General features: G+C 40.9%; 1 protein-coding gene across 1 annotated transcript in view; it reads right to left on the bottom strand.

Annotated features, from left to right (window-relative positions):
• Nucleotides 1–2,036: 2,036 nt before the first annotated feature.
• LOC139722810 (uncharacterized) overlaps nt 2,037–22,017 on the bottom strand; it is a 122,933-nt gene continuing 102,952 nt past the window's right edge. Inside the window, exons 3-10 of the mRNA XM_071634100.1 lie at nt 18,277–18,578; nt 14,402–14,674; nt 13,282–13,366; nt 7,560–7,737; nt 6,231–6,415; nt 5,457–5,647; nt 4,613–4,802; nt 2,037–3,797 (exon numbers count right to left, since the gene is read on the bottom strand). Of these exons, the coding sequence (XP_071490201.1) occupies nt 2,392–3,797; nt 4,613–4,802; nt 5,457–5,647; nt 6,231–6,415; nt 7,560–7,737; nt 13,282–13,366; nt 14,402–14,674; nt 18,277–18,578 (2,810 nt within the window). The 3' untranslated portion in view covers nt 2,037–2,391. The remainder of the gene's footprint in view (nt 3,798–4,612; nt 4,803–5,456; nt 5,648–6,230; nt 6,416–7,559; nt 7,738–13,281; nt 13,367–14,401; nt 14,675–18,276; nt 18,579–22,017) is intronic.

Here is a 22,017-nt window from a genome sequence, read left to right as displayed (position 1 = left end):
GCCAGACTTGGATTTTTAGTTAGGGTCATATTCTCTACAAGAGCAGACTCTACGCTCTAAAATGATATATAACTCCACACATATAGACTTTGTAAAATACTGGAAAGAAAGCACACATTCTGGAAAGGTGTGTACTGACAAAAAGAGGCTTTGAACTTTGGGGCCTATTCAAATGCTTTAAATCTCACCATGCTATGCTCTGTGCAATGAATGGGACAAAAAACAAAACAAAACAAAACAAAGCAAAAGCAAAACCCAAACCCAACCCCCCCCCCCAATCCCCCAGGATGTTAAACTCAATACAAACCAACATTGATAGTAAGCAAGTCTGAATGATCAGGCATTTGTGGTGATGGGGCAGACTCAAATGCTCACACATGCCACGTAAACGTTCATGTCAGCGACCTCGGGCATTGTAGAGCCGACATTCAAGGAAGAAACTGCATTCAATTGTACTTGAATGTGATACTCTTTGATCATAAGCTGCCGTATCTGGACTGCACACATGTATACAACCAAAAAAAAAGATAAAAGAAAAAAAAAAGTGAACTTTGGAAAGCCTTCTTGGTCCATTACCTTCACCATCCCTTCAAGTGATATACTAGGAAGGGAGAAAGACAGGATATAGAGACATCCATTCACTTAATTCTTTCGATGCAAGGGACTTTTGACAGTGTGTACAACACTACGGGGATTTCTGTGCAATATGGTACTAAAAAGCACAAAAAGGATAAGACAATTCGCCCCCCATTGAGCATTCTTCGTAGCTTGTCTGACGCAAAAGCTTTGGCCTCATCTTCTTCTAATTGTGACCATCACATGTGTCTCATTCTGCTCTAAGCCCACCAAAAAAAAAAAAACCAACCCAAAAACCAATAGAATCCACACCAGGCCAAAGTTCAAAGTTCATCAGCTGATAAAAGGACACATTCTCATATTTGATTGAATTTAGGTAATGGAAATCTGACCTGCATGTATCTAAACTGCAGCGTAATACTTGGAAATTTCTGAAAAATAAATCGAAATGAGTTGTAACTGCCATGGAAATGAAGTTCTGACTAATATGACATGAAAAAGGCTCATATACATGCCAGTACTACGTAGGATGAGGGTAAAGGTCACTCAAGTTTATCTAAAAAGAGCAAAAAAAAAAAAAAAACAAGCATAGACTAGTGAGTAAAGGGGCAAAGGAGAAGTATTGCAAAAAGGAAACTTCAAGGATTTTTTTTTTCTCCAACCTTTCTCTTTCTCTCCTTGTCTCTCTCTCATTACTTCTCTGCTTAAAAAGTCCTGATTGAACATAAACACCCATACCCGTAACAAAGACATAAGATAACGTTTATGAGAAAACTACTAAAACACAAAGACATACGCCATTTTAGGGAAACATTAACTTTCATACAATGGATCTGAGGCTGCCTAATTTACATCCAGATGCATTGTTGTTGGGGGGAGGTAATATCTGAATGCTGGAAATGACACATAATTCTGCCTTAAGAAGTTGGCTTTGCAACGTCATAATTCTGCTCAAGAGATGGAAAAACAATGTTTGCGCTCTATGCACATAATCAAAAGGCAAAAAGTATTTCTTAAAAATCTCTCTTTCTCTCTCTCTTCTCTCTCTCTCTGGCCCACTCTCTCTTTCATCAAATATATTAAAATACAGCATTGATATTTCGCCAAAAGCATTTAGATCTTAAAAGTTGATTGCATAGAGAACATTATAAAGTTTTGAAAGGAAAGAGAGCATTTACGAAGGTAAGTTAATGTTTAATCTTTACACACATACACTTTGCAAGTTTGCTTTTCAGACATGATTTTTACTCCCAGTCCACAAACATCCGAAGTCGAACCAGAAATGTGAAGGGCCAATATACAAACAGCAGATCCACGAACCATTGTTATGGGAGTTATGCTTAAAACATGTAACCTTTATGTGGATAAGAATACAATATGTATGTCTTTAACTCGCTTCTCATGCTACGAGTTGCAATTTTGCTATCAAAAGCAGTCTACATGGGTCTGATTGACGTGATGTAGATATGGGTGACTAACACCAAGATTTTATCGGACCCTGGTACTCTACTCTGGGCTGAGATGAGTAGACTTTGAGCATAGTGGTGGAGCCGACTACAAAGGCAGTGCATGTCACAGTACATTCCAAATACTTTGTGTGAGTGTGCGTGCCATTTCGACATACTTGAGAGAAACTCGAAAAAACATGCTTTATTTTTCATTCATACCAGTAACATTCAGTGTACTACAGACCCAGCTATTGACTTTTTTGGCTTCCCATCCGAGCATGTGCAACTTGACACAGGTGGAAATATTGAATAGGCGCGTACAACTATGTCACACTTATTATTTTTTTTTTTTGCATGATGAGTTAAGCTACCGTTGCACTATTCCACGGATATCCGACACACTGGCATGCACATTTTTCACTATTCTCTCCAGCTGATCGCTGGGTGCGGAAGACCAACGCATTTTGAGCAGCTTAATGTTCGATTCGAGGGTGTTCAAATGTTCGCGGAATGGGAAGCGAGCTCTCGCAGATATCGAGTCCATGTTATCCGTGCACTGGCGCACAAAGTCGTCCACATCCGAGCAGAGCTCATTGCTGTATTTGTTATACTCCCCCGACTTTAGGATCAAGTTTGTTTGTTCATACAGTGCCTCTGCTCTCTGTAGGATTTGTCCCTTGCCGTCCGACACCGTCGGCTTGGAGACCACCGCCGGACTGGCCTGCCTTCGCGCCGACCCCCGCTTGTCCGTTCGCAGCTTGACATTCGGGTTGGTGGACGGGAAGGAGGGCTTCGAGATGGTGATCTCGGGCTTGGGGCTGCTGATCACAGGCTTTGGGCCCTTGATGACGGGCTTGGCACCCTTGATCTGCGGCTTGGTGCTGTTCATGACAGATCGGGAAGGTGACCCCTTGGGGCTAGGGGTCGTGGGAGACTCTACTGTGGGGGAGGCTAACCTGCTTGGGGGCGGGGCAGGGGGAGGGATCGAGGGTCTAACAATGTCTTTCCTCTTGTCCCGACTGCGACCTGTCGGCGACGTTGGCAGTTCCCTTGGGCTCTCCAATTCCGGCGATTCCGGCGCGTCATCCTGTTCAGGATTGTTCTTGTAAAATGGTAAAGATTTGGTTTTAGCCAATGGCTCCTTGATACTGGCCTGTGCATTACTTTCCTCTAAGTGTGGCGGCTTGCCTGGCTTAGCAGGAGGCTTGAGGGCAGGCTTCTCACTGACCTCTCCGTTCCTCACTGCCGGCTCTGGATGCTTGTTTTTGCGGTCTAACGTGGGACTGGAGCGCGACCGTGGGATGGGGAATGGCTCGTTCATGTCCACAATGTTCTCTAGGCTAGGCTTCCGTTCAAGTTTCTGCTCTCGGGCAATCTTGGAAGGTTTGGACCTCTTGCCATCTCCACCAGCGATACCCCCACCACCGGGGGGTCTCAGCGCCATGCGGAATGGCAAGCCCGAACTCCCGCCGTCGTGACCGCTGTCCGAACCGCTCGTACCGGGAGGCGAGGTTCCGGGCAGTATGAAATTGAGTTCTTGATTGATGTCGCCCAACATCTTGGAGACTCCGTTCTCCTTCCTGTGGACCGGAGAGCCCTTAGGGTCTGGATGGTGGTCTCTGCCATGCAGCTTCAGGTCGTCCTCCGCTGATGAACTGTTCCGCCTCTCCTGCACCTGGTCCTTCTTGCGGCCCTCCTTCTTCCGCAGGTTCTTCATGAACCCCGTTTTCTTCTTGGACACGTCTGGTGACGCCGGTGGGGATATTGCTTGTGCTGATTTGTCGTAGACATGAAAGAAACAAAGGAAAGAGGATGGACACAAGAATGAATCTTGTTACACAAATAGATTCACATTCCACATTGTCCACAGACAATATTCTGCTAGACTGTAGCAATTAAAGATATCGGGTCAAAATAGGGCAAGATGCATGATCTTCACCACACCTGTTAGCAGAAAGCAATCGACAAGCAACTATAAGATAGGAAGGGATGCACATAAATGACCCCTCACCAATTAAAAAGAAAAACAGAAATGTACAATGTATACAGACACTTAATAATATTTTGGATATCTTGCAAATAGTTTTTTCGGGGGGGGGGGGGGGAGAGAAGGGGGAGAAAAGGGGAGAAGAAGGGGCATTTTGCATATGTTCTGGATGGCACACAAATTAACATAGAATTAGAATCATTCCTCACTTTCAATTTACAACATGACTGTATGAGGATATCATGACCTCAGTCCAACATGGAAGGTCATTCATCAAAGTCCTTTTGCAGCAAAACTCTTTCTTTTTATTTAATAGCTGGTGTGACTGGAAGAGTACAGATGGAGGCAATGCCTGCTTCCAAATGTTGAAGTCTTTGAATCTTTCTGTTTGACAAAGAAAACTTGGGTAACATGATGAGAAATTAAGTTTTCTCTAGACATCAAATCCACCTCACACTTTCTCTCATTTATTCACCAATTCTCATCTATACTAGGTGACAGTTCTGGGTAGAAGACAAAACAATCAAAACAGCTTAAAGCGATCTATAAAATCAAGCAAATCTCTGTTATCGAAAGAAAAAGTTGGCAGCAGCGAACTCACTGGCGTCACTAACACTCAGCCCGTCCTTCCCCCTCGAGACGTCGCCAGCATCGTTGTTCTGGCCTCTCCGGACACTCCTCTTCTTGGCGGGAAGCGTGGGCGGGTCCTTGCTCCTCCGATGGAGTGACTTCTCTACCTCCTCACTGATGCTGCTGTTCTGGAACATATTGTTCATCTCATCATGGATTTCCTGCAGAAGGTGGCACACACACACACATTAAAGGTAAAGCATAATTCTAAAAAGGGCTCAAAATTCATCTTCCACAATTTTGAATTTGCTTGCAAAAGATTGAAAAGATCTACCAATGAAACTTATCTGGCAGACGTGATTTGCCAGTTCAGGGTTGTGGAGTACAATATTAACGCGTGTTATAAAATTCTTGAATAGTACTGACTTGCGAAATTCACAAAAATAAAAACCTCACAAAATGTTTGGTGTATACAGTAAGAAATGACCTAAGTATAAAATGCCTTAATGTTGTGGATATTCAGAACACAAATACAATTACATAACATCAAATCTAAGCAGCTACTAGCCCCTGAAAAGATAACATTGAACCGAGTTCCATGTGCAGATCCTGGACAAAATGTGACCATGCATGGTTGCTTGTAAAGTAGCAAGCCTACTCAGATGTAGAAATGCGCCTCCACACTGTCCATGATAATACAATACGGATTAAGGGGATTAGGTAATCCCTATTCACTGACAACTAGTTTCAAGACACCTGTGCCAATCGGCAAACAAAACACAATAAGGGTTAAATGGGTCAGCCTTCTTTACCACAAGGGCCACGCCCACCCAACATGAAACCCGCTTCTCACTGCCGTGGCAACGTGGTCTCACCGAGAAGGAGGGCCTCTCTCCCGGTTTCCGCTCCCAGCACTTCAGCATGAGTTTGTAGACGTCGACCGGGCATCCCTCTGGTCTCTCCATACGGTAGCCTTGCTCCAGCTTGCCGTAGACATGCTGCAGCTCCACCCCGGGGTAGGGGGAGCAGCCGTAGGTGGCTATCTCCCATAGCAGGATGCCAAATGCTGTCACGGGACAGAAGAACAAAGTGTAACTTCATCATTCAATGTGTGCTATAGCCATCAACAGAGTCCGTCCAACTTGAAGTTATGACTGTTTCACATAAAGTTTATATTATCTGTACTACAACTGTATTAAAGGAGGGAAGCCTAAACATGTCTGTTCCATCACCTTGTTAAATCATCTTAAATCTGCTTTAAGAACGTCAAATCCTGATCTCTATTAAAACAAGATTTTGACTTTCTTTTGCACTGAAGCTTATGCTGTGCTACTTTTAGGAACATACTGCATACCACAACAATAATAAGAAACAAAAGTGTCAAACATTCTCCTTGTGTACCCAAACCTACAACTGCCAGCAGCTTCGTGATCATATCTACTAATCCTGTTAACCAGAACAGCTCTGCTTCCTGATCTTTGATCATATTCAATTCATTCCAGGGTCACCACCAGCAAGTACAGGAAAGGTTAAGTGAGGACATGAAGTGACCTCATCAAACGGTAGATGATGTGACCTCATCAAATCGTGGATGATGCGGATTTCCAGCACCACCAGCCACGAACAAACATATGAGTGACTCAGCTCACCCCACACATCGGATTTGTTGGAGAACTTGTAGTAGGCCAGACTCTCTGGGGCGGTCCACTTGATGGGGAACTTGGCCCCGGCCTGGGCAGTGTAGATCTCCCCCTGGACCATCCTGGCCAGACCAAAGTCTGCTACCTTCACCAGATGGTGATCCCCTAGCAGGCAATTCCTGGCTGCCAGATCTCTGATAAAGGGATTATGAAACAAGGAAAAGAGTATACAGAAATCAGAGCAAGAAAAAAAAAGGTGATGATCTTCAAACATCTAATGAATGCTTGAGCTATCACTGAATGTGATTAATATCCCCCAACTAAAACTGAGGGAGTTTGCTCATTCAAAAGTATTTTTGTGTACTCTTTATTGAAAAATATGAAACTACCACAGCAATGCATTGTTCAACATTGTATATTAAAGAGATCATGCAAATGCGCCCTAGAAAATCATGTCACTCTTTATAATGGTATGGAATTTATTACCCTGATAAAGTCATAAATGATAGGCTGAGAAAATTGAAAAAAAGAAGAGAAAATGATATGTACTTTGTACAAACAAAAATAAAAAAGTCTGATTTCTTGAAGACCTCCTGTTTGAACCTACACTTCTATTGTCTATTTTAACAGTTAGTCAATGGTGCTGCGTGCTTTTTTTTTCTTTAAAGCGCTAAGTCACTGTTTTTCTTTTCCGTTGTTGTTGTTTTTTTCTTTCTTCAGCAAAATGTGTTACGTATATTAAGATTAAGAGTTTTATGAGTAGATTTATAATTGGTGTTGTATTACATATATAGATCGGGCCTCATCCATGTCAAGCTTTTTTGCATACTCTGTATCAGTTTGTTTTCTTTTGTTATTGTATTTGGAGAAAGAAAATGCAGAAATAAACCAAACCAAACCAACCAAATATCCAAGCCTTACTCACGCTGAGAAAATAAAAGAAACAGAAATTGATAAGCACAAACAAAATAAAAAAGTCTAATATCTTGAATACCTTATGTTTGAATGTCAAAGCCCTGCTACTGTTTTGACAAAAAAAAAGGAACTCTTCATTTCTAGCAAACCATATTTGTATGGTGAAATAAACTGACCTATGTTGCTTGAGTGAGTAACCTCTAACACATCTGACTGTATCTAAACTTTAAAAGACAGCTTCCTCAAAAAAATGGACCTAGTGTTCACCTTTCTTATCACTTTTGTGGTAGCTTCTGTTTTTTTTTTTTTTTTGACGTGAAGTGGGGCAAACCTGCAAACATAATCAATACTCAAAAAGTAAAGATAATAAGAGAGACTTCACCAGGCTTTTCTTGGAGGCGGGTCACACTTGCTGGAACTCACCGATGAATGAAATTGTTCTTCTCTAAATACGTCATGCCAAAGGCAACCTGAGTTGCCATGTACAAGAGTGTGACAGCCGGCAGTGATGTCTCGTCATTCTCCCGCAGGTATTCCAGAAGGTTGCCGTAGGGCATGAACTCCGTCACAATGTAGAAGGGCGGCTCTCTCGTGCATACCCCTGGTGGATGGCATACAATGAGATGAGAAGAGAAATATACGAATGGCTTGATGACATGTACAGCAATTGATATCTTACAGTTACCAGTGACAATCCATGCCTTACACCTCCACATAAAATAAACCAGCCATACCCCCATCACTATGTCTTACCAAAGACTCTACACCTTTCACCACACTTTTGACTCTCGTTTGCTCTGCCTAGAGAGGGCTCCTGCCAAATAATGTGGCTTTGAACAGTTGAGTTTTGTGATAATACCAGCATGATGAGTCTTGAGGGAAAAGTTACAACTGTTACAGATTTTGAAAGCTACATGTAGTTGTGCCTAACCCATCCTAGAGCCTACTCAAGAGGTCAATCACATCATGGATTGTTCCTACTGCCAGAGAAAGCAAAGCAAAGCAAAACAAACACACCAACAAAAATAGGGGGAAAAGGAGATATATACACTCGCAGAAGGAAATGACTACTAAAAATTTACTGACATGATCATAAGAATATAGAACATCACCCTAGGAGACCAGTTTTGTATTGTTATAATTACAGCAGATAAGTGATAATTACAGCAGAATTCTTACGAAGTAATAGTAGTAGTAGTAGCAGTAGTAGTAGTAGTAGTACAACTAGTTGTAAGTTACTACTACTACTACTACTACCACTACAACTACTTCTACTGCTACTACTATCACTCCTACTACTCTTACCCCTACTTCTACTACTACTGCTTCTTCTACCTAATATCATTGTAATTACAAATAGTAGGGTCTACTGGTAAAACTTTTGCAATTATTTCTATTACTCAAATCCTCATCATTCATCTAACAATCTCTGAGATATATAATGGAAATAATTTAGCATTGCATAGATCAGGAGGGTGCTTCATAAAGCTGTTCGTAAAGTTACCAACAACTTACGAGCGACTGGTGATCAGTTGTAATGTGCTATACTTACTAGAATTTCAATAACTCAGCACAAGAACTGATTACCAGTCGCTTGTAAGTCGTTCGTAACTTTATGAACAGCTTTATGAAACAGGGCCCTGATATGGTAGCATTATGTCATATCAAGTGGAGAGGGTTGCTTTTAACGTTTATAACACATCCCAGACAGGATGCTATCTATAACCTTCTCAGTCTTATAGAATCATTAAAAGATTCCGGTATGGGATGGCATGTCCCCTCCCCCTCCCATCTCCTTCCCTTACCCCTCCCCGTCCTCGCCCCCTCCACATCCCCATCAAACTCTGTCCTATATATTAAAGTCTGTGTGACCTCCCACTTGTTATGTTCAGCTTTCTGCTCCTTCTTAAGGCCCCACTGAACGTGCCACCTGTTATCATCGCAAACATTGTATGCATTCTGAAGAGGAACATACACCTCTTCTGCGCTGAACTGTCGCACATTTACAATGAATGATGACTCATGTGAAGCGAAGACATACCACTTGAACACAGAGGATTTTCTAGTCACGTCACATGTGCAAGCTAAGCCAGCAAGTACAGTATTCATCGCATAATCGGGACAGGTTGGGAGTAGCAAACACGGCCCCTTTAAGCGAGGTGCCCGATTTCGCGATGAGTATGGTTGGGTGTTCATAATACCGGACACCTAACGTTTATCTATCAATAGAAACGTGAAAAATCTCACAATTTGCCTGAAATTTTACTCACGTGTGGAGAAAATACTCCGGATTCACAAGCGCGCACTGAAAATGCGATCTGAGGTACGCGCTTTTAGATAGCGGCTTCGAACGCGTGGGGTGTCATTTTTTCCGCACTCAGTTGCCCTGCTCATTTCAACCGACCACCCTGACAATACGTATAAAGGGCACTTAAATGCGTTTTTTCGACAGGCCGCTGTTTTTTTCAAGCCGTCATTTTTTCCCAATAATATTTGAATATATTTTGAATCCTTCGATATTACTTTTGAAGGACTGTTTGATGAATTTGACTTGATTTTCATAAGGAAACTTTTCATCGTAATTGAAATAAATTAGATGAGTCGGTTTGTTTTTTCACATTCATTTCTCGTTTCTGCATCAACTCGTACGGTCGTAGCGGGCGACAAAATGTTTTTGTCGTGTGTATGTGTAACGTGTGTGCACGATCGTACAAGCGGCGGTGACAATTTTGCGGTCAAAATCGTCAAATTTATTACGGAAGGATACTCTACATCTAACAACGAGTCAGCAAAGGTAGGCCTAGTTATATGTAGTTACACGATAAACCTTATTAGATTTTGCTAAATTTCGGTAATTTATAGGGAATACTTAGTTGTTTTCGCCACATTTTACTCGGTAGCGTAGCCCAGTGAAGAATCGAACACCGTTGCGCGTAGTCCCATGCGTACATTTTCTTTCTGTACGCGCAATGCCATTATAACGCGCGGCCGGTCGTTATGGACCCGGTCGGTGGGTTGAACACCTACCATACTCACCATACACTAACGGCATACGACATGTACATGTAGTGCACACACACACACACACACACACATGCATACTGACGTACTGTACATCATGACATGTACATGAATACACAACACGCTACCCCTCGGTGCGACCCTCCAGCTCTCCCTGCATATAATCGCAACCGGGTTCGATTCTTCTGTCAAACACGCGTGTACACGTAATCAATGTCAGCTCATAGTCTAGATTCATAAAACGTTACGTATTCGCACATACATTGAACCCTTCTCATCTTTCACGCTCTCCCTCCCACTCTCTCCCCCATTTCACTGAATACGTAACTGTTCATAGCCCTCATTTCAATCACGTAACTTTTGCCCAGTCACAACTGAGGAAGATTGTGACGTACACACAGATCACAGTGTACAGCTGTATTGAAAGTTGAAACCAAAGACAGTAGATAACAAGATACGAAGGCGCGCGATAACAATGGACTTTGCCCTCAGAGTGTATGACTGAGATTAAACAACGCACACAGCCTGGGCTGTATGAGCGAGGCATGTTTTTTATTGGATGTGAGTCGAGTAGGAATTGCAAGCGAGCACATGGCTTTGCTTATGTAGGGGAGAAGAATGTTCGCGAAGGCATGTGCTTTGCAATGGCATGGATACTTATACACGGCGCTTTCGTGGCTGTGCATGTACATGTACTGGATGGACGGAGGTCAAAACACACCAATCCGAAGCTTGCTTTGTAAGTTTGTTGTAAACGACAACTGATACGGAATCTTTGAAATATTGTTGTGGTATTTTGGTAGATTTTTTGTGTAAAATATTAACAAAATCAAAGATCGCTTGAAGAAAAATTGTCCCGTTTATCAGAGGTCCCCGCCCGATTATCCAGTGAAAATAACGTGCGTTGGAAATGTTTCCGGGAAGCGTATATCATTTAAGCGAGGATCCCGATTATCAGATGCCCGATTATGCGATGAATACTGTACTAGTCTTGTTTTCCATACCCAATCCCTACCTCCTGTCCACTCCTTTCTTTTTGGAGCAGAACAACCATGAACAATTCAAAATGATCCCAGCGTGTCGCCTTACTTGGAAATCTCCACAGTGGACGGTCAGAGTACACAACCAGAAAAGGAAATATGAACTGACCACATTTCCTTCCTGCATGTTTGTTGGGGACATGTGGTCAGGACAACATTCTGCTCATACGATGGACACACACACAAATCCCCCTTCTGATATTCACTCAAATTTGGCATGTTTTGACATGGACTTTTAGATCCGGGTTACTGTGTAGAGATCAAAAACAACCTCTGTCACAAGACTGCATGACATATGATATCTAGGACTTTGGGGTGTAAATCACTGGTTGTTGTTGGTGGTTTTTTTTTCAATGAATAGATAGGGACTGTTAGACAAGACCACTACATGAGATATGCTTGAAGATAGTTTGTAAATACACTGAAGTACACTGTGTAGCCATGTACTGTGAATAAAGATGGAAGACTTTTGCATCATTTGGTAGCAAAATGCACCTTTACACAAACCACAGTGACAATTCTCAGTGCACTGCTAATGTCCTTGGGCTGCTAAGAGAGATGACTTCAAAAATCTAGATGTACAGTTGTAAAATAAGTCTCCTTGAATAACTAGACAGTAACCTCTATGAGACACATTAACATTTTCTTGTGTCTTTCTCATTTATGAAAAGGACAATGCAATTTCCCAGTTACTACAAATTGCATCAAGAAGTTAAAGAGCTGCTCTGAGAAGTTTTCAAATGCATTATATTCTTTATTTTGTATTACATTAATTTGTTTTAATTGTTTCATCTGAATGAATAGTGATAATGGAAACAAAATTTGACTTGAATTGAAAGTGACTTGAAGTTAAAGAGTTACTCTGAGAGAAGTTACAGAGTTACTTAAAGAAGTTAAAGAGTTTACTTAAAGAAGTTAAAGAATTACTCTGCAAAGTTAAGGAGTATAAACTCTAAGAGGTTATAGAGTTAAACACTGAGAACTTAAAGAGTTACTCTGAAAAGTTAGAGTTAAAATTAGAAGTAACAGAGTTACACTGAGAAGTTGAAGAGTTACCCTGAACAGTTAAAGGCACTATTAGGGAACAGAATGAGTTTCATTGATTCATGCTATCAAGCACTTGCTGCGATTTGCGTCAAAGAACAACGGTTGGAGTGACAGAGCAGAGCGAGGTCATCGTGACCACGACAGACACGCTCTCATACGTCAGTCTCTGAAAGTCACACCGAACAGGGGCGCGAAAAATTGCTGACTTTTTTGCGAACTGATTGTTTCCCCCTCATCAATTGGCTGCATCCACTTGGATGGGCGTACCATGGATTGCCAGAGCATTGATGAATCATCGCGTACTGGTGGCACGGATCGGAAAGGGGCGAACAGCTACAATCACAAAGCATTGTGTGAGGTTCTTCAGTCTGTAATTTACACTGTCATGCTTCAATGTAATTTACTGCAAAAATAGAAACTATCTAGTGACAGATAAGATCGCACCTCTTTCAATTCGTAAGTTCATACACTGAATAGTGTTTCCGATTTACAACACTCGCATTATTCTCCTGGCTGGAAAATAATTTTTCAAAGTTTACATTTTACATTGATGCTGCTCAAATTTCACAAGTGGAATAATCAGATCACGTTGTGTGCCCGGCAGAAGGCCCTACTGCGGGGCACACACTGAAAATAAAAACTACAAGCTATTTGACTGCTGTGTGCAGTAAGCAGGGATGAATGGTTTCTCTTAAATCCCAATGACAAGATCTGGGTGTGACAGACTGATAGACAACCAGAAATCTTAATGCTCCAATCAAACATAGGGCCAGTTGTCTTCAAGAAAACCCCATCTCTGAATACTAATATCAATGAGCAATCACTCTATGGTACAGTACATCCTGTACAATATCTACCAGAATCTGTGTGTGTGTGATCTTGCTTTTTTTATTTCATTTTTTAAAAAGACGAATAAAGATAAGAAGTCAATTTTGACACTGTTCCAAGGCTTTTGTAGTATACTGCTTGTGTGTGTAAGTGTGTGACTGTGACTGTGTGCGTTTGTGTCTTTCATTCTGCCTATGGAATGAACTTACCAAGTAACTGGACCAAGTTTGGATGCTTGATATTCTTCATGACGGATGCTTCCCGCAGAAATTCATCTACTCTCATGTTCTCTTCCTGCCAAACAAAGCACACATACAAAAATAATCAAAGTAATGCGCAACATATCATCCATACTGACACTGATGGACAGGTCATTGAATACTATTTGCACTGTGATCTATACAAAACAAAGCGGATTCATGGACACAAGGAATAGGAGCATAATAAACATATTAAGCTACAACCACATACTGTCATTACACTTGTATCTCTCAATGGTCTCTTCACTATGATACACATGCTATTCATTGTTTGTATTCCCTTACTTTCACTCTTATTCAATTCACTGGTCGGCTAGCTGAGAGAAAATGGGCAATAACAGAAGAAGCAGTGCAGGTATATCAGCTGGGAGGACAGCCCAGAATTGGGCTACATGAGAGCTTGGTATGATGACTAATTGAATATATCGCAGTGTTTCATTTAACCTTTTTACTGTCTGTGTTCCTTTTCAACAGCAAAGCTGAATGTAAAACTTTTCATTTCATATGCAACTTAAAATATGCAAATCCCACAAAATTATATATTATAATGAAAAGGATTATGGGTTAATGAAAAAGTTGATAAGAGTGATATCATTTTTCCTGTCCCATGAAAGAGGCAAGTCAAGAGCTGCATTTCTTTTTTTATGCTAGAAAAGTGAAAATATGTTGAATTTTCTTTATAATGTTCTAAGCATGTGACATCACAAACTGCAGAAGTCTTCTCATCCAGTGATGGCTAGACAGAAACTTTACTAATTCAAATCTTTTCAATGGATTGTTTGATTTCCTCAAACTTTTACCAATTTGTTCTAGCAATAGTGCTGCATTCACTCAGTCCACACTTATATTATTAAAGGTGAACTTGTCCTTGAAGTTCAATGGCTCTACTCCTAGTCTCTGGATGGACAATTGCTTTTTAGGACTGGTCAGTTTGCCACACGGACAAAACGTGCATAGCCAAGAATGACAACCAGATAAAACAAAGACTAAATCTTGTTCATATTTTCTCCAACTCATCAGCACAGTCTCCCCTGCCGGCTTCTCTTTGGTCGTCTTTTTTCCCTCTCACCCTGAGTGTCTTGACGGCTACGATCTTGTTGTGCTTCTTCCACACGGCCTCGTAGACCTCCCCGTACTGGCCGCCGCCCAGCTTGTTCTTCATTGAGATGTCCGTGCGCTCGATCTCCCACTCGTCCGGCAGGGGCGAGACGCCGTAGATGATGGGCTTGTGCATCTTGGCGGCGGGGTAGCGCAGGGTGGTGATCAGGCCGTCTGCGTCTCGGCAGTGGTGGTGGACCAGCTCCGCCATTGTGTTGAAGCGGCTCTCCGCCGTCACCCAGAACTGCTGACGGGGGAAAACGTAGAGGGACTTTCCTAAGGGCCTTGTAATGTAAATTTTATAATGCACATTGTCAAGGGCCTGTATGGAATAGTTAACTACAAGTACAATATAGAATACAACTAATAAATAAATCAAAACATGTTACAATTTTCAATTATGTGGAAATATCACAGAATAAAATAAAATGCAAGATAATTTACTATGACAAGAACTCATTTCCTCTAAAAGTCATTTCCCATACACATAAAAAACAAAACAACTGCTGACGTTCTTTTTCTTTTGATGAGTTCTAACTAAAACTTTGCTTCTTTCACTGATTTTCATCTTAACTCTGCAAAATTTATTTTGGTGTTCTTGGAAACTTCACTTCAAATCTTAGGCAGTGTCATTACATGATTTAAATTGTTCATTTTTTCAAACCAATGACTTACAACAGCATAATCTTTCTGACACTGCTTACTCACTGCCAACCTACCACCTATTATTAGGCTTCTAACAACATATGGGGCTATCACGGGCCAAATCTTTTTGTCCATAAATTTCTCTTAATTTTACTATAAATAGCTCTATTCCACATCATCTGAATGACAGGCATAATTAAGTCTGTTCTGACTGTCTTTGCGCTTTGCTTGACTAAACTCGTTGCATGCAGAAATTCGCTAGCTTCACTATAGGATTAGAACGGGATCTCCTCCGTTGCAACATGTAACAGGTTTAGAGGGTATGACACATTCTCCCGATTCACACCTGTTCCACTAGGGGTAATGGGCGGTAGACCACCACCCTTGGAGTGTGAGCTCGTCTTCACATGCACCAGTCTAGCCATGCCTCTCCAGTGATCTTTTTCACCTGTATAAATTGCCCACATTGTCCATTAAAGTCAGGGATATTTAAAGGACCAATCATGGGAATAATTGTGCGTTATCTGCATCTTAATGGGCAAAAAATGATTTCCAAAAAATGGAGATTTCTCTGTTGTCTTTTTCGGACATACAGAGATTTATAGCACAGTTTTCAGGAACCTTCCCTGGCAAAATCAGAAACATTTAACAGCTCTGATACCGAGTGCTCTCAAATTGACTGTACTATGACATTGCATGCCGACACCCCGTCCTCAGTTATGTATTGAGCCCCATCAATGTTTAAACACTAAATGCACATTTTGATATGAATGGTTTCCAGACTGCTTTCAAGGGTCGAATATGACTAATCCTTTCCTCCCTCCCTTTCCATGCTTTCTGTGAGAGTTGATTCCTGAAGCCCACCAATAGCATCTCACATCAATATGTACCACATATAGACATTTGCGTCGGTGAATGCATGCTGCTAGGAGATCAAAATTTTCCGGTGTAGGTCAGAGCTCGATATAGAAAAACCACAAATAGACCCGTGGATACGTCTGAGCTAGAGATAATCTCAGACTCGGCAGTGTTTCACAGGATTCCTTGTCTGCAGGGTAATCCTCTTATGCATGATAATTGCTAGTGGCCAAGGACTATAAAGGCTGTGGATCTGTGCATAATGGCCTAATGACTTTAAAACCCTATTTCACTTTCCTGTGAAAAGCCATTCAATAACCCTACATCCCCGCAAAAGACGTGCGACAAAATTGTTTACATGCCGGCTACACAATGGGCCACCTTGCACGCTTGATAATACTGGAGATAGTGACAGACCAATAACATTGTTCAGTTAGAACTCATTGGGGAATGATGAAGCTACATGATGAAGACAGGCTCTGGGAATGCATTGTTAATGAGTATACAATGCAAACAGGGGCCCCTCCCACTGCTGTGTAACTGTGTGACTTCCGTTTCAAAGAGAACTGTGCCATAGGCACTATCATGAGTAGCTTTCACTGTACGCATAAAATACTTTAAGAGCAATGAAAGACAAATGAGATAGTTTTAGATTTGGCACTGCATATCAACAAAAACTTACTTATTGTAGTAACACTTCAGAAAGAAAAAAAAAATCTTTGTGTGTTGCTGGCACTCCAAATCTTCAGTGTCTTGTTGTGAGTCATACTCTATCCGCTTCTCCTTAACAAAATCAAAGAAACTGGATGTTTCTCTGTCATATCTTTCAACTTTTCTTTTGACATACAGACTGTACCGGGAACTGTAATGAAAATCCCTTACTGAGTATAACACTCCTGAGTTTGTGGTGAGATGGTGAAATTTTGGTACATATCACGTCGAATCACAAGAGCAAAGCACCTTTGCTCCTTTCGAGAACACGGCTACACACACACACACAAAATTGAATACGTGCACATGGGCGGGATCTCACATGTTCTCATACGCAGTAATGTGTTGTCCCGATATCAAGACTTGTGACATAAAATACTTCCCCAAGCCCAATTTTCATTTTCATAAATTTATACAGTCATGGAAGGTTGTACAACCCACCAGACATATCTGCTTCTCTATGTTTTCATACACCTCGTACGCTATATGTTCAGAGATGAGGGCCTGAAATACATCTAAAATGAGGATCGAACTGCTTACATGCACTTTGTACACAAAATAAAAGGGTCTATTCAAAATAGAAGGGTCTAAACTTCGATACTACCAGGGACTTAAATTCAGGCTTTTGCCTAGAAACTGGAATCCTTATACTTGTCTTCTCTTTTTTTTTCCCTCATGGGATAGAAGATTGTGTGACATATGAAATTAATATTATCCTACAAGCTACAGTATGCACTGTAAAGAACACATGTAATAAACCACAGCACAATCTGGTTGTGTATATCAAAATACACCTACACTATACAGGAGATGAAGGCCCTTTTATTCTCTATGAGATGACCGAAAGAAACGGAAACATAAACACTGCAGACCACATCAGACAGTGGGTATGTAATGATGGGGCTGAAGAGGTCGAAAGTACAATCACTCAAAAGTATTGTTGAAACAAAGTTTTGAGTTGCAGTATTACTGTACACAGCCCGAATGGCGACTGCCAGTCTAAGGACCAATGTATGGACCCATACTTATGAGAGTTCAGTTCTAGTTCAATGAGAGATCCACTGTAGGGAACATTGTGAATAAGCAGGAGCTGGTAGGAGACAGTGTGACTGTGTTGTGAAGTGTTGTGAAAGTTGTCCTGCTGATGTTCATAGCTTCCTCTTCTGAGGTACAGGGATAAAGTGAGTGAGGTATTAATCCAGAACAGTCCCAGGTGCCAGATATTCTGTGCTTTGGTGCTTTACATCATCATTTTATTATTACAAATGTACCATCTTTTTAATGATAAGTACGTCATAAAGTAGAATAAATTAACTCTTTCATTTCAGCCCTATGTTGTTCATTTACAATTGTTTGTCTGCGTTGCCAAATTTCAAAAATATTCTCTCATTTGTAAAGTCTGCATAAACTGATTCTGAAATTGGCAAAATAGTTTGCAAGATTAAAGTTCCTATTTCTTTCTCAGATTGGTAAGTGGTTCCACAATTTTCACTGATTTTGTGCCCATCAAACAGATTCAACCAAATTTCCAACATGTCAGAAATTGTTGGATAAGGGTAGAAATGCAGACTGCATGCACGAGCATGTTTGAAGAGCCTGGTAGGTGAACTAGTCACCTTAGGTGGTACAAACCTTTCCATCGCCGCCACTGTTTATCCTGTAGTGGTAGACGCGGCCGTCATAGCGGAGGGATATCGAGAGCTGGCCGGAGCTGCTCTCGCTGTCGCGGACCAGGAAGCTGCCGTCGATGCCGCTGCTGAGGAGGTACTCGGCGGCGTTGCGCGAGATGCGGCCGTGGTACCAGGAGTGCTTCTCCAGGCTGTTGAAGGGCGTGACGTAGGTGGACGGCACCCAGCCCGTCTTGCCGTTCTTGAGCTTCTTAGCCTCGCACCACTCGCCTCCCATGTTGTAGCCAAGAATGCGCACCTGGTCACCTGCCAATGGAGTGGGGTAGAGCATCAGCTTCATTATTCATGAGTGATGATTGTTTCACCATCATAACCACTCTCCTCCTCCTCCTCCTCCTCCTCATCATCATCATCATAACCTGCTGTCACCATCATTGCCACCAATACTACAGCAACTGCCATCAACATCATCATCACCACCATCATCATCATCATCATCATCATCATCATCATCATCATCATCTTATCACCATGACAACTGCTGTCATCATCAACAACATCATCACTCTCATCATGATCATCACCATCATCATCAGCATGTTCATCCCCCTTCAATCAAATGTGTGAAAGATGGTATCTTTTCACAGCATGATACACTGTACCTCTGCCGAATCATACTAATTCACCATTACATTGTTCAGGGCCAGTTCAAATGCAAGGGAAGGTTTGCATGGTATGTTTTATACAGAGGCAGATAATAAATGCACATTTGTATTCCATTCACACTACGATGCAAGGCTAGTGTTGCATAAAAGTTGATCAAACTTTCATGGCCACGTAGTCCAATGGTCAGTGGTGAGGTGAGGGACTTCAGATGACCGCACATACACATTGTATGTATCTGCTCTTCCAAAGTATCAATTCATGAATAAACTCAGCTGGATACCGGTAACATTAGAACGCTGTTAAATCAGGCTTTCAGAGGGCACATGCTTTCACAAAATCTATGGTTTGTGAACAGAAGAAATTACCTTCAGATAATCAACACTTCTATTGGTCCACATGCAGTATGAATCTATCAAATAAGTATTTAAACCCTAGGATAAAGAATCATTTTAAGGAGTGGTAACTTCAGAGAAGATTTATTGTTTTTATTTGCAATGAATTGACCTTTGAATAACAACCACTTAAAAACAACAGCAATGGTATTCTTGTGGATTTGGTTTGGAGTCAACAGGCGTCCTGTCAGTGGCCTGCCTTACATTTTACATCCTGAACAATTGCTTTATTACTTTACACAATTCCTTTTTGACAAAACAGCAGCATCCTCTTCTTCATAAAAATGAAGGTAGAAATATACTTGTGTCTGTTGCCTGTTTTAGTTCTTATGGAAGGGTACCAAATTAATATATTCCCCCCCCCCCCCTTCATCATTAACTTGATGTTCTGCTCCATCATTTCAATAGTTCACTTTTGCTCGCAATTCCAGCATCTACTGTATGGTACCTATTGAATTCATTGTATAATAAATGATTTAATTCTGTGATCCAAATAGAGCCTTCTGCATTGATTTCTCTGAACTCATTGTTGGGCCCATAATAAAGAATTGTTAGGAGGTAAGACTTTTTTCAGTAAAATGCTTTGAAAATGACAGACAACACAAAAGTAATTGCCATGGATACAGCATTTGACATCGATGTGCATGTATAACCAGTCTAAAAACTTCCTCAACTTTCATGCAATACACTAGAAACGTGATAAATTTTCCAATGCAAGGAACATACATGTACACAGTTAGTAATCATCCCTACAGCCTTCCTATTCAAATGGTGCCGAGAATTGTCGGCAACGTATTGGTGATTTTAATCACACAGACAACAAAGTGCGGTGTGAACACCGAGGAGGAAATTGGCCGGTTTCTGTGTGCAGTGGAAAATGAAATCAACAAAGCACTTTCCTGAGGGGACAGGCGGTTTTTTTTTTTTTGTCGCAACGTGAAATGAATTTCGACTTTTTTTCTGTCCCTGCAGTATTTGTGTTGCAATTTGAGCTGTTGACTCAGGCGTGTTTACATTGAAAATGCACTAAATATTTGCAGTTTATAGTGCCATTCAAATCCCGAGGGACACATACGTCTGATTTATTGAAATATTCAAGCTGTGAGGCTTTGTCTCACACACAAAAAAAAAATGGGAAAAACAGTGAAAATTGTGTTTGCTATCAGAGTTTGTCTGCATCTCCACGTCCTATGTCTACAATACCTAGAGTGCATTATAATCTACCCCTCCATTGTTGAGGAATATTGGCACTCCTTGTTATGTCTTAGCATGGTCGTAAATGGTGACGTACAATAAACAGTTGTACATAGTAGCATTAAAACACACCTACTTGTGTGTGGAAAGAAAACAAAATACTGATAATATCAACTTCCAATCTGGAATAAAGAAGATCATGTATTTACAGAACCTATCCAGAAAACATGTACCAAAATGTTCTACTTTTGGCCTTCATGCAACGTCAAGGAAATAGGCCACAAAATGTCATCAGAATTGCTCAAATAGTAGTAGCAGCATTCAAATGAAGGAGTTACACTGTTTCATAGTCACATGATCAGATGAGGTTATGACATCATTATCCCAAGCCTGCCATTGATTTGCAAATTTCATTCTGCAAGTGCAATATTTTTGAACCCTCTTGAGTACCACATTAGTTTCTTCTCCATACGTTTGTGTGTAAAATTTGTGCACATTTGATTCATTGGCATAAAAAGGGTTGATGTTAACATGAAATTACTCTTGAAGTGCAATGGCTTCATGATATCTTAAAGGGGATATTAACCCCAAATATTCAGTGTAGGCCCCCTATATGTAATGTGGATATTTCATGGATGCAAAACTAGAAGAGATCAGTAGATTTGGGTTACAACAATTTGTGATGTTATGCTAGTGGAATGCTACAAAGAACATACAAAGAGAATTTCACATATTTGTTTTGTTTTGTTTTCTTCTTTAAAGAAAAGCAGGCATTCTCTCAACTCAAACATAATTACCCCTGCCTTCAGAAGAAGGCAAGTCAAGTGCTCTTTCACCTCACCAGAAATAAAAAGAAAATACTGTAAAGCAAGAAATTTTTGTAGCATGAAATTTTCAGAAATTGGAGCCCGTGGCCGTTTTCGTGGCATGAAATTTTTTGTGAATTACCAAAGGCGTTAAATGTATAGAGTGTACACAAGAACTTTCATGTGCACTTTTTATTTTGCTAATCTTGGCATCTAGCGAAATTCGCAAAATCAAAATGTACGCGATAATTTCTCATTTTACAGTATAATACACAGAATTCTCTACATATTTTCTCTACATCATTTGGCAACTATGACTTCACAAGCCTTCTTATCCAGCAATAGCTGCACCAAACCTTAATTCATAAACACTCATAAAAATTCATAACTTTTGAACGGATTGTCTGATTTTCCTCAAACTTCACAGATTGTAGGTTCTACTATTGCTGCATTCACTGAACCAACACATATTATTGGAATATTTCCCTCCATAACGGAGAAGGTGCTTGTAGTTCCTGAATCATAGACCAAAAAATTACATAACAGTTAAACTTTTTCTCATGCAACAAGTTTTTACTTTACAATGATTACCCCCAACCTGTTCTGAACATACACACCCACATCAATGTATGAAGTTGGTTTCACTCCTACATTCTCTAAAGTTTGATGCAAACCATTAAACACCTG

Source organism: Diadema antillarum, unplaced genomic scaffold (genome assembly GCF_040938485.1).
Source record: "Diadema antillarum isolate AM-2024a unplaced genomic scaffold, OU_Dant_1.0 scf00000172, whole genome shotgun sequence".
Taxonomy (NCBI): Eukaryota; Metazoa; Echinodermata; class Echinoidea; order Diadematoida; family Diadematidae; genus Diadema; species Diadema antillarum.
Note: the sequence above shows the minus strand (reverse complement) of the source record. Positions and strands in the feature narration are given on the sequence as shown.